Source organism: Amblyraja radiata, chromosome 14 (genome assembly GCF_010909765.2).
Source record: "Amblyraja radiata isolate CabotCenter1 chromosome 14, sAmbRad1.1.pri, whole genome shotgun sequence".
Classification (NCBI taxonomy): Eukaryota; Metazoa; Chordata; class Chondrichthyes; order Rajiformes; family Rajidae; genus Amblyraja; species Amblyraja radiata.
The window spans coordinates 33,648,726-33,661,934 of record NC_045969.1 but is presented as its reverse complement, the minus strand read 5'-3'; the positions used below and the strand labels follow the sequence as shown (position 1 = coordinate 33,661,934).

General features: G+C 39.6%; 1 protein-coding gene across 9 annotated transcripts in view; it reads left to right on the top strand.

Moving 5' to 3' along the window:
• Nucleotides 1-13,209, top strand: part of usp9x (ubiquitin specific peptidase 9 X-linked) — a 217,957-nt gene that overhangs the window by 142,623 nt on the left and 62,125 nt on the right. For 4 of the 9 annotated variants that reach the window (XM_033033079.1, XM_033033080.1, XM_033033088.1 and 1 more), the window contains 5 exons: nucleotides 1,215-1,232; nucleotides 3,554-3,679; nucleotides 4,648-4,823; nucleotides 8,336-8,444; nucleotides 8,651-8,797. In XM_033033079.1, coding sequence (XP_032888970.1) covers nucleotides 1,215-1,232; nucleotides 3,554-3,679; nucleotides 4,648-4,823; nucleotides 8,336-8,444; nucleotides 8,651-8,797 — 576 coding nt within the window. The remainder of the gene's footprint in view (nucleotides 1-1,214; nucleotides 1,233-3,553; nucleotides 3,680-4,647; nucleotides 4,824-8,335; nucleotides 8,445-8,650; nucleotides 8,798-13,209) is intronic. The other 5 variants (XM_033033086.1, XM_033033087.1, XM_033033084.1 and 2 more) reach the window with 4 other exon arrangements.

The window sequence follows — 13,209 nt, the reverse complement described above, 5'->3', positions numbered from 1 at the left end:
TCAATTTGTTCTTTTAGAAACAAACATAATAAACATGTTTCCACAACAGAATCTTCAGCAGGGGGAATGTTTGAATACATTGCAGTGATGTAGTTAGTGTGAATTATTAGATTGATAATTTACTCATGTGGATTGTATGATGGCAACCACATCAAACAGCAAGAGATAAAATGAAAGCTGTTAAGAACACATAAGGGAGTAACCATGGAACACTCCAGAGAACAAAAGAGGCTAAAATTCAGGACCTAAATCTTTAACAGGGAGGGAGTTGGTGCACAAACACACGTTCGACCATTCATATTGGATGCATGGTTTGTTGAAGGGGTAGGGGAGTCTGGGAAAACACAGATGAGACCTGCTTTCAATGTAGAAAGATACCGACACAATCGAGTATGCCATGACCTGTAATTTTACCCAAGGGTTACATTTTATAAATTTCCTTCTGTCTGACTAGCAGTTAAAGCCATATTGCCTTGGATTCAGAATGTTTAGTTCACTTGATTTCGCCAGTGTAACACGTATGTGCCACTATAAGAATTATGTATTGTTAAAAGCTATATAATAGCTCAATACTCAAAGAAAAGCAGAAAGCTCTTGAGCCTGTTGGTTACAAAGAAATGCCTGGCCATTCATGTCATTTGTCTGAGAGGTCTTGCTGTGACTGTTTGCATAATGGAAATATTATGGAACATCGAATTTTACACACCGGGTTCGGAAATGGCTTAATCTTTCCCCGTACATCGCCTTTAAACTTTCTCCCTCTCACAAAGCTATGCCCCCTACTATTTCGCATTTCCATCAAGGGAAAAATATTCCCACTGTCTATCCTATTTATCCTCATATGAGGCCTAACTAAAGTTTTATAAAACTGCAATGTGATTTCATAATTCATTAATATTAAACATTTTATAGTATCTGAACTGCAATAAATATTCATGCTACGCCTAATTATTGAATAAACACCATGGTTATTGAAAATAATGCAAATGTTGTTAACTTTATTTGACTGTTTTGTGCATTTTGACGATTTGTGTAATCTTTTAAAATAATATAATGTTTGAAATGTATCTGTAAGATATGTTTATTGTGATGGTTACAAACTGGTCAAAACATTTATTGATTAATTTAATGTGAATTGATGTTGTTCAAGTGATGTTACTGAGATTTTAATTGCTTTTTTCCATCCAATTTTTTTTATTTTTCCTTTTCTATAGGCACTAACTCATGCTGAGGTACGGTTCCATGGGTTCTGGACAATTGTAATCTTGCTTAAGTGCTAATTCTTGACATGGGCCTAAATAGTGCTCTCAGGCTGTTTGACATTGGACGGCATCTCAACTGACTATTCCGGCCGTCCTGTATATCCTTTGCACGTTGGCCAGCAAACAATTGCTGTGGGTAGCAATCAGAAGCAGGAACTCTAAATTTTCTTCCTTCTCTAAAATGGAGTGCTGAGATCAATTGCAATGTACGGAAGTGGCGGCGCTGCCCTGCAGCTGTGGCTCGCCTGCAGTCCGTTTGTCTTTTTTTGTGTTTTCTTTTTGTCCTGTTTTAGTTAATTTTAGTTCATTTAGGTTGTGTATGTGTGGGGGGGGGGGGGGGGGTTGGGAGAAACATGTTTTTTTGTCTCTTCCTTTGGGAGGATGCGACCTTTTCTTGTCGTATCCCGTATCCGTCTGCGCTGAGGCCTAATGGCGGAGCTGGCGGCCTCCAACTGGGACCGACCTCGAGGCTCCGGAGGCAGAGCCAGGACTTTCCAACGTAAGGCTGGCCGACTTCGGGGCTGTGGTGACGTTGCTGCGGTGGCGACCCGACTTCAGATACTCGGCCGCGGGCCCAGTGGACTCAGCCGCGGGCCCAGTGGACGACATCGTCGGGAGCTCGCAGGTCCCAGGTTGGTGACCTGTTTTCCGGAGCTCCCGCAACGACAGCTTCGTCCGCTGGACTGGAGGGTGGCAGCTTCGACCGCCCCGGGCCGCGGTGTTTGAACCGGCCCGTTCGCGGAGCTCGGATTCGGCCGCGGGACTTACTTACCATCATCCGGCAGGGTTGCAACATCGGAAGCCTGGATCGCCTCAACGCAGAGGGAGAACAAGGAGGGAAGAGACAAGGACTTAAGACTTTTGCCTTCCATCACAGTGAGGAGGACCTGGTGGACTCACTGTGGTGGATGTTAAATCTGTGTTTATTGTGTGTTTTGTTATTTTATTCTATGTTATGACTGCAAGGCACGAAATTTCATTCAGACTGAAAAGTCTGAATGACAATAAAGGATACTTTACTTTTATACTTAGCTCTTTATCAGCTTACTCAGCATAAACTAAGATTTCTTGATTTGCTTGGCTGAATACAGTTTCAAGAGTATTTAGAAACAGCTTTTAATCTTCTTTTGATCTGGCAATTTTTTTTTTCCAATATCATTAAAAGGAATATTAAAAATAAATTAACATTAATTGTGAACTTCACATTATATCTTTATAAATTGCTGTGATTACTGAGTTAAACTAACCAGAAGGGTTGTAAAGGGCTGGTATATGCTACATTAGCTGATATTAACTAAAGCAGTTGAGGTGCTGTCATTGGCTTCAACACTCCCATGTTAAGTGATATTAACTAAAACGTGGTTGTGTCTCTGCTCTGGATTCTTATTTAGTGATGAAAGTATGCATTTCAGTTCAGAATCAATAAAATCAAGGGGAACCTTACTCTTGAGGTCACCTTTTAAAAATATGAAAGATACATTTGGGCCTATGGTGGGGATTTGGTGAAAGGCAGTAACTGGAATATTAATACTAAGTACCATTTAGAGCAGCCATTGTAAACTTATTAAACTATTAATGAGTATTAGTTCACGATCTATACAGCCGACCAAGTTAGAAATTCATTGCAGAAGACCTGATGTGATGGGCAGTTAATATTTTAAAATTATGAAACCAAACTAACGCGGCAAATGGTGCAACAAATGAGCATCAACATTCGTTACATCCGTGAATTTTACTTGAACACTTTATTTTTTATTATTATATAGGGCTGAATAGTTTTCTGACCAATGGTTTAAAATCTTATGCAGTGCTGAAATTGTTGTAACAGCAGGTTTTGGATTTTTTTTCCTTTTCAACAGTTGCAATTAATTATTGAATTTTTTGTGTTTAAGTGGGGAAGTTTCAAAGGCCTTAATCTAATTATAATTTAATATAAACTCTGAACATGTCGCCAAATCTGGCTAGAAATTGGCATCCACTTTTTTAATATTCAGTGTCATCTGCAGAAATGTGTGTGATATGCTAATTGATTAGAGTATATTTGAGTATAAAGATATAAATAGTCTTCTGTAAGCTCTTGCGAATTAGAGGCCTAATTTATGAAATGCTGAACTTCCTATAAACAAAATGTTTTGATTGTGAATATAAAAAGGCAGGAGCATAAGGAAGATTATGATATCTTCATCTTAATGATTATGCATGTATCATGTCAAGAAAATGTAACTTAGATCAGCATTATATGAGCAAAACCTTTATTTTAAATTTTAATCGTATATTTTTTTTTCTCCAAGGCTTCAAAATACATCCCAGATATTTGTGTCATTAGAGCAGTCCAAAAAATTGTTTGGGCCTCTGGTTGTGGCTCAATACAGCTTGTGTTCAGTTCAAGTGAAGAGATCAGCAAAATATATGAAAAAGTAAGTTAATTTTTTTTAAATTATTGTGGAATGCAGTTTTCCTTCAATATCCATTGGGAATGCCAAAATCACTTTGGAAAATGTGCTTGAGCTCAAGCATGTCATGGCGCAATAGTCAAAGAAATTCTAAGAGTATCGCCTATAAAATATTTATAAACTTATGTATTATCTTCAGCACCTCACGAATCCATAGCAACCTGACTGTAAATGTGATTACTTCTCTTTAACACTGTAATGAGAGATGGTGGGAGAAATTTGCATACTGGGTGATGGAGCAGCAGAAAGAGAGGTGGTTGGGATGGGTGATATTCCTTCAAATTGGGGGATCCAGTGTTCATATCGTTGGGTTGTAAGGTACCCATGCAGTATATGTAAGGTACATGTGAGATGCTGTTCTTCCAGGTTGCCTGTGGCCTCACTTTGGCAATGGAACATGCCAAGGAAATAAAGGTTGCTATGCGAAGAGGGGGTTAAAGTGGTTTGTAACTGAGAACTTCATCAGGCCTTGGCAGACAGAAAGCAGGTGTTTGGGAAAACGGAAATGTTATTACTGTTATGTACTAGAGACGTGGCAGTTTCTCCAGAAACCTTTTACGTAAACTGATAATCAATTAATTATTGAAAGTAAATAATCTGGCATGACTAGAGAAAAAAAAAATTAATAACAATGTGAAGTTTAAACATAGAATGATATGCCTTGAATATCTTAATTTGGGTGTTAGATGTCAGGGGACATTGTAACTTTATTGAAATCTAAATTAAACCATGCAGAAACAAAATTCATTTTTCATTGTTATTTCTGTTATTTATATCATTGCTTTCTTTCACATTGTTATGTATTTGTGGGAAATTGAAGGAGGGGAAATTTTCTAAATTAATTTGGTCTGTCAAATGCAGCTCTTTTGGAAATAATAAATCTAAATGTTCTGTTCCTGATATAAACTTTTCATTTAAATTGAATTTTCTTGTATTTGGAGACAAATGCAGGAAGTGAGCCAGATTCTGAAGATGAGCACGTGTGCTGTGAAGCCCTGGAGGTGATGACACTATGCTTTGCATTGGTTCCAACAGCACTAGATACACTTAGTAAAGAAAAGGCATGGCAGACCTTCATAATTGATCTGCTGCTCCACTGTCACAGCAAGTAAGTACTTTTTATAACTACCAAATGTAATACAATGGAATACTGAATAATAGCTAATAGAATTTCATACCTGAATCAATATTTTGCCTCATTTATTCATACAAAACAAGTTTGATTGTAGAGATACAAGGAGGGCTAAAGAAGTAGAGAGGAAATATTTAAAATTGAACCTGTTGAGGCAATTTTTGGTTTATACTGCGGTTGATGGTTGCATTAAGATGGTCACATTGGTACAAGAGTGCAAGTGGAGACGCATAAGAAAATTGCAGGAATCAATTTAGATGTTCACTTAAATACCTAATTTACCACAAAGCAGAAAATAAGAAACGTTCAGGCTCAGTACATCGGTTCTGCACAGATCTGCGTACTGTGCACAGATCTGCAAGGCTGCGTACACTCCCCTCTTCTCTACTCTCTCTACACCAATGACTGCATCTCCACAGACTCCTCTGTCAAGCTTCTCAAGTTTGAGGACGACACAACCCTGATTGGACTGATCCAGGATGGGGAGGAATATGCCTACAGACAAGAAGTGACACACCTGCAATTTAAATTCCATTTGGAATATTTTGGAGGACCAAGAAACCAAGAACCAAGAACTGGCATCCTGGTGCTATCGCAACAACCTAGAGCTCAATGCTCTTAAGACAGTGGAATTAATTGTGGACTTTAGGAGACCTCCCTCTCCCCACACCCCTCTCCCCACACCCCACTCACCATCAACAACACAGTCACATCTGGTGAGTATTTTAAGTTCCTGGGAACCATCATCTCCAAGGACCTTAAATGGGGGGGCCACCATCGACTCCACAGTCAAAAAGGCACAACAGAGGATGTACTTCCTGCGGCAGCTGAGGAAACACAATCTGCCACAGGCAATGATGGTCCAATTCTATACGGCCATCGTAGAGTTTGTCCTCACCTTCACCTCAGCCATCAAGCACGACCCCTGGAGGCTGCAACGAATCGTCCGATCAGCTGAGAAGGTTGTTGGCTGCAACCTTCCCTCCATTGACGAACTGTACACTGCAAGCGAGCGGGTAAGATCATCTCTGACTCCTCTCACCCTGGCCTCAAACTCTTTGAATCACTTCCCTCTGGAAGGCGACTCCGGACTGTCAAAGCTGCCACAGCCAGACATAAAAACAGCTTTTTTCCACGAGTAGTAGCTTTACTCAATAATTAAAAATCTGTAGCCTTTTACTCTGGTATTTTATTTAATTCACATGTTTAATCGATAATGTTTTATTATTATTGTTTTATGTGTCATTCTTAGTTGTCACTGTATGTCATGTTGTCACTTGCGAGTGGAGCACCAAGGCATATTCCTTGTATGTGAACATACTTGGCCAATAAAAATTAATTAATTCATCTTGGTGTACAAAATTTAATGGGTAAGAAGTAAGTTCCATAAATGTGGATTCTTTAAGTCATAAGGTCATGTGATAGGAGTAGAATTAGGCCTTTCAGCCCATCAGGTCTACTCCACCATTCAATCATGGCTGATCTATCTCTCCCTCTTAACCCCATTCTCCTCCCTTCTCCCCATAACCTCTGATACCTGTACTAATCAAAAATCTATCTGCCTTAAAAATATCCACTGACTTGGCAAAGAATTCCACAGATTCACCACCCTCTGACTAAAGAAATTTCTCATCTTCCTAAAAGAAAGTCCTTTAATTCTAAACCTATGACCTCAAGTCCTAGACTCTCCCACTAGTGGAAACATCCACTCTATCCAAGCCTTTCGCTATTCTGTATGTTTCAATGAGGTCCCCCCTCATTCTTCTAAACTCCAGCGAGTACAGGTCCAGTGCCGACAAACGCTCATCATAGTTTCATTCTTGTAAACCTCCTCTGGACCCTCTCCAGAGCCAGTACAGCCTTCCTCAGATATGGTGCCCAAAATTGCTCACAATATTCCAAATGCGGCCTTAACAGCACCTTATGGAGCCTCAGCATTACATCCCTGTTTTTGTATACAAGCCCTCTTGAAATAAATGCTAGCATTGAGTTTGCTTTTTTACTACCGATTCAACTTGCAGATTAACTTTTTTGGAATCCTGCACCAGCACTCCGAAGTCCCTTTGCACCTCTGATTTCCGGATTCTCTCCACATTTAGACAATATTTTGTAAATATCAATCATGGTTCAATTATTTCACAAAACGTCATGGTCAAAAATCAGTTTGTGTTGCTGCGTTGATCAGACAGTTGCTGAGACAGTTTTTCGTCATTTCAAATTAAAGACTAAAATCATTTGCACTATTAATAAGAAAATAATTGAAAGCTGTTCAAAATTTGAATGTAATTTCTGTTAATAAAATAGTTGGGGTAATTTAAGATTATTTTTCATGGTTTTCTGAATATAGTTGCAAAAAGACAGCTGAATGGCCTTCAGCTAATCCTGGTGTGGAATAAAGATATTGAAAGATTCAACAGCCAATGGAGATGAGCCGGTTGCAACCAAGAAACTGGAAACTGCCATTGTGTGCTAGATGTGGGCACTTTATTTCCTTGAACAAAAAGCCAACTTTTCCCTTTTTCTCTACCTCTCTACTTTGTCGCTTTGCACTTTTTCTTATATTGAGCAAATACTCCTTGAATTGTACTCATTTTCTTGTCAGGCCAGGGCAGCAATGGGAACTCTTGTGAGCCTAAGCTAAGCTTGTTTTCTTTTGGACATGCAGAGTAGTCCTTGATTCAGTCCTATTTGGGTCCCTTCCCTCAACAGTTTTTGTATTGCATTGATGACTATATAGGTGCACTGCTTGCACTCACACAGACTGGAAATTTTCAATATCCTTACAACTGGTTTCCACCCTGCTGTCACACTCGCATATTCCACTTCTTCCTCTTTCATTCTCTTTCTTGACATATGTTTCAATCTTTGTGAATAGATTAGCTATTAACATCATACAGGGCCCCAACCTCCATAGCTATCTTGACTATTCTGCTTCTTGAAAAGACTCCTCTTTCTCAATAACCTTTGTCTCTGTTGCGATGAAACAATATATATTGACGTTATTGGCTTCCTTTTCCCTTAACATAAGGTTTCACTCTATTATAGTTTAGACTATTTCCCACATCTTTTATGCCCACATCTTTTAAGCTCTCCTCACCATTTGAAGGAGGATGCGTTCCCCTTGTCCTCTCCTTCACCCCACCAATCATTTTCATTCATTCATCCTCCATTACTTACTCCACCTCTAATGAGGTTCCATCACAAGCCTCCTCCCCTGAGTACTACAATAGAGCGTCAGTGTCATCAGGCATTTTCCCATGCAACATTGGGAAATACAGCACATGCCTTCCTCATTTAAAGGTTCCTTGTTTAATCCTCAACGCTGGATGCAGACCATGGGACTGACCAACTTTCATGTTAACTAGAGCCATTAGCAAAAATTGTTTGTGTAAAGTAACTGAAAAAAATGGCAAAGCCATAAATAATTTGTAAATATTCAAATGCTATAGCAATGCAAACTAAAAACCAAATTCTTTCCATTTTTACAGAGCAGTTAGGCAGATGGCCCAAGAGCAGTTCTTTCTAATGGCTACCAGATGCTGTATGGGACATCGGCCGCTGCTATTCTTCATTACTCTGCTCTTCACAGTATTAGCAGTAAGCAACTTTTCAAAACTTTATAAAGCACTCTGATTACATTAATTTTAATTTTGAAGTTTAAAGTTAAAATGACAAATATGAATGGGGAATTCATTCAATTATCAGTAAACATGAATGCATTGAATTTTATCTAAATTTTACATTTTAATCAGCAATAATGATATTAACGGCATTTAATTTTTTACTTGTTTTCCTGCTGCCAGAGTACTGCAAGAGAGAGAGCAAAACATTCAGCAGATTACTTCACACTTTTAAGGCATCTGCTTAACTACGCGTACAACAGTAACATTAACCTGCCTAACGCAGAAGTTCTGCTCAACAATGAAATTGACTGGCTCAAGAGGATTAGAGTGAGTAAAGTTTGTCGTTTAGAAAAGTCAGATTTTAGAGAATGTAAAGTGAGGGTTGATGAGACAGTGCCCTCCATAATGTTTGGGACAAAGATCCATCATTTATTTATTTGCCTCTGTACTCCACAATTTGAGATTTGTAATAGAAAAAAATCACGTGGTTAAAGTGCACATTGTCAGATTTTATTAAAGGCCATTTTTATACATTTTTGTTTCACTATGTAGAAATAACAGCTGTATTTATAAATAGTCCCCCCATTTCTGGGTACCAAAATGTTTGGGACACATGGCTTCACAGGTGTTTGTAATTGCTCAGGTGTGTTTAAATGCCTTCTTAATGCAGGTATAAGAGATCTCTCAGCACCTAGTCCTTCATCGAGTCTTCCTATCACCTTAGGAAACTTTAATAATAATAATAATAATAAATTTTATTTATGGGCGCCTTTCAAGAGTCTCAAGGACACCTTACAAAAATTTAGCAGGTAGAGGAAAAACATGTAAGGGGAATGAAATAAATAGTAGAGACATGACTAGTACACAAAGTAAAGACAGAATACAATTCAAAACACAATATGAGGCAATTAATGCACAGATGAAAAGGGAGGGGGACGTGGGGCTAAGGATAGGCAGAGGTGAAGAGATGGGTCTTGAGGCGGGACTGGAAGATGGTGAGGGATATGGAATTGCGGATCAGTTGGGGGAGGGAGTTCCAGAGTCTGGGAGCTGCCCTGGAGAAGGCTCTGTCCCCAAAACTGCGGAGGTTGGACTTGTGGATGGAGAGGTGACCGGCTGATGTGGATCTGAGGGACCGTGAGGTTTGGTAGGGGGAGAGGAGGTCAGTGAGATATGGGGGGGCCAGATGGTGGAGGGCTTTGTAGGTGAGGATCAGGATTTTGTAGGTGATCCGGTGGGAGATGGGAAGCCAGTGAAGTTGTTTGAGGACTGGAGTGATGTGATGCCAGGATTTGGTGTGGGTGATGAGTCGGGCGGCTGCGTTCTGGACCAGTTGGAGTCGGTTGATGTAGGTGGAGCTGATGCCAAGGAGAAGTGAGTTGCAATAGTCCAGTCGGGAGGAGATGAAGGCATGGATGAGTCTTTCAGCAGCGGGAGGTGTGAGAGAGGGTCTGAGTTTGGCGATGTTGCGGAGATGAAAGAAGGAGGTTTTAATGACATGGCGGATGTGAGGCTCAAGGGAGAGGGTGGAATCAAAGATCATGCCAAGGTTGCGGGCCTTGGGAGATGGGGAGACAGTGGTGCCGGCGATGGTGAGAGTGGGGTTATTGATCTTGCTGAGTGTGGCTTTGGAGCCTATGAGGAGGAATTCTGTCTTATCGCTGTTGAGTTTGAGGAAGTTATGTTGCATCCAGGTTTTTATAGCTGACAAACAGGAGTTGATATGGGAGAGGGGGGGGGTTGTGGGGGGATTTGGTGCCGAGGTAGATCTGGGTGTCATCGGCGTAACAGTGGAAGTCCAGGTTGAAGTGGCGGAGTATCTGACCAAGGGGTAGGATGTAGATGATGACCACTGTCTACAGAAGACTTCATGAACAGAAATACAGAGGCTACACTGCAAGATGCAAACCATTGGTTAGCCGCAAATATAGGATGGCCATGTTACAGATTGCCAAGAAGTACTTAAAAAGTAACCACGGTTCTGGAAAAAGGCCTTGTAGACAGATGAGACGAAGATTAACTTATATCAGAGTGATGGCAAGAGCAAAGTATGGAGGAGAGAAGGATCTGCCTAAGATCCAAAGCATACCACCTTATCTGTGAAACACGGTGGTGTGGGTGTTATGGCCTGGGCACGTATGGCTGTTGAAGGTACCGGCTCACTTATCTTCATTGATGATACAACTGCTGATGGTAGTAGCATAATGAATTCTGAAGTGTACAGACACATCCTATCTGCTCAAGTTCAAAGAAATGCCTCAAAACTCACTAGCCTGCGGTTCATTCTACAACAAGACAATGATCCCAAACATACTGCTAAAGCAGCAAAGAAGTTTTTCAAAGCTAAAAAATGGTCAATTCTTGAGTGGCCAAGGCAATCACCCGATCTGAACCCAATTTTATATGCTGAAGAGAAAATTGAAGGGGACTAGCCCCCAAAACAAGCATAAGCTAAAGATGGCTGCAATATGGCAGAGCATCACCAGAGAAGACAGCCAGCAACTGATGATGTCGATAAATCGCAGATTTCAAGCAGTCATTGCATGCAAAAGATATGCAACAAAATACTATACGTGACTACTTTCTTTTACATGACATTGATTGTCCTAAAGATTATGGTGCCCTGAAATGGGGTGGCTATGTATAAACACAGCTGTAATTTCTACATGGTGAAACGAAAATGTATAAAAATGGCATTTATTAAAATCTGATAATGTGCACTTTAACCACATGTGATTTTTTTTCTATTACAAATCTCAAATTGTGGAGTACAGCGGCAAATAAATAAATGATGGGTCTTTGTCCCAAACATTATTGAGGGCACTGTATTTACTCTGTTATTGGTCTGCAGGATGTTTGATTTTATAAAAATCTGTCCCCTGTTCTTGATCATCCCCTATTTAGATGTGGCCCATCCTATAGCCAGAATGTTGATTTCCTTTTGATTGTTAATTTCTGGTACTATTGGATAAATGATCAAATAATTACAATGCCGTAGTTTGCCATTTAGGCTATGGTATCTGATCTGGTGACAGAATAAACAAGGCAACCTGATCCCACCTTCTAAACTTTTATTGGTCCTGCAGCTCACAGCTCATAAAAATATACATCCACTTATTAAATGCAATGAAGATTTCTACTTCTAACACAGTTTCATCCACTGTGTTTTAAATCCCCCTTGACTGTGAGTGAGAAAACCTCCCCTAGTATTGAATTCTAATACCTGTTTTTTTTCAAATCAATGCCCATTAATTCTTGACCACTGTAAGAGGAATAAATCCATCTTGTTTGCTCTTTTGGGATATCTCATAATTTTGAACATCTCAATTAAATTTTCCTCTGCTGTCTCTTTTGCAAAAAAAATCTCTCAAGCCTGTCTAATATATCCACACAGCTCCAATTTTCCAGTCCTTCCAGTATCCTCTTAAATCTACCCTGCGTTGTCTTCAATGCAATGAAACCTTTCATCTAACGCGATATTGCAACTTTCTTCCTCAAAATCTTTCATTGTCTTATTTATTGCATTCTCTTCCCACATATCACCTCCCCAAATGTAATACCCCAAACTTCTCTGGATTGCCTCCCCCCCCCCCAACTGACCAAACTATGCCATCAGACTTGAACTTTCCTCCTCACTGTTAATTTTCTTGCCAATTGTCTTCTTGTGCGTAAGGTAACATGCTGCAGTGGCTCTGGAATGAACCCTACTTAGATTTTACATCTCTATAGAACCCACAAAATTGCTTTGCTTATTGTAATTCAAGTTGGCAGAACAGAAGTGTGAAGTACTTTGCTTCTGGAATCAAAAGTGCAGTTACTCTTTCTAACATGGACATTGTATGTGTGCACTCCAATGTATTGCATCACGTAATTATAATAACATTATTTTCTTTATCTTGTTCCCGTGCAGTACAGCAAAGCTATTTTGTGAATCATAGGTAAAGATAGAAAAAAACACTGCAAACTGCATAACACGGTCAGCATGTAATGCATTAAACTGTACCAAGGACTGACCATGCTGAGGGAACACATCCATGTTAGTCCAGCAGTTGCACTTACAATTGTATTACTCCCAACAAGGAGGTTAATTTCTGCAATTGTCTCACAAAGCAGAACAGTTTGTGGGTAGATACCAAATCACAGGTAGTGAAATGCCTTATCCCAAAGATAAACACAAATTGCTGGAGCAACTCAGTGGGTCAGGCAGCATCTTTGGAGAAAATGGATAGGTGATGTTTCTTCAGATTTGATTACATTTTGACTGCCCTTATCCCAAGACTGTCCTAAAGACTTTATAGTAGATTTATTGTTTAAAGCCTTTCTTAATTTCGCCAATGATCTTAATTTTTTGGACAAAGATGAAATGTAAATAAAACCTATTCAATAAAGATAGAATTAAAAACATGCCAGCTAAAAAATAAATACAAAAATTACAAATTGAAACAAATTGAAATAAAACATTTTGATGGTCAGGAATTCCTCTCAAAATAAATGTGGTCATGAAAAATACATTAGCCAGCTGAAGAGCCAAATATTAAGCATATTTGGTCTATCATCTTCAGTGGATAAACATATCCTGCACTCAGTGGCAGAACATGAGATCAGATGCACAAGCATCTGATCTCCCAAGTGTTCCATAATCCAATGCTGCAACGTGCATGCGTGGAAGTAAACAATGTAGTGATACATAGGGGGGTGTAGCTGATAGTTTGCTAATGGAAAAGATAACTGACTTCGCC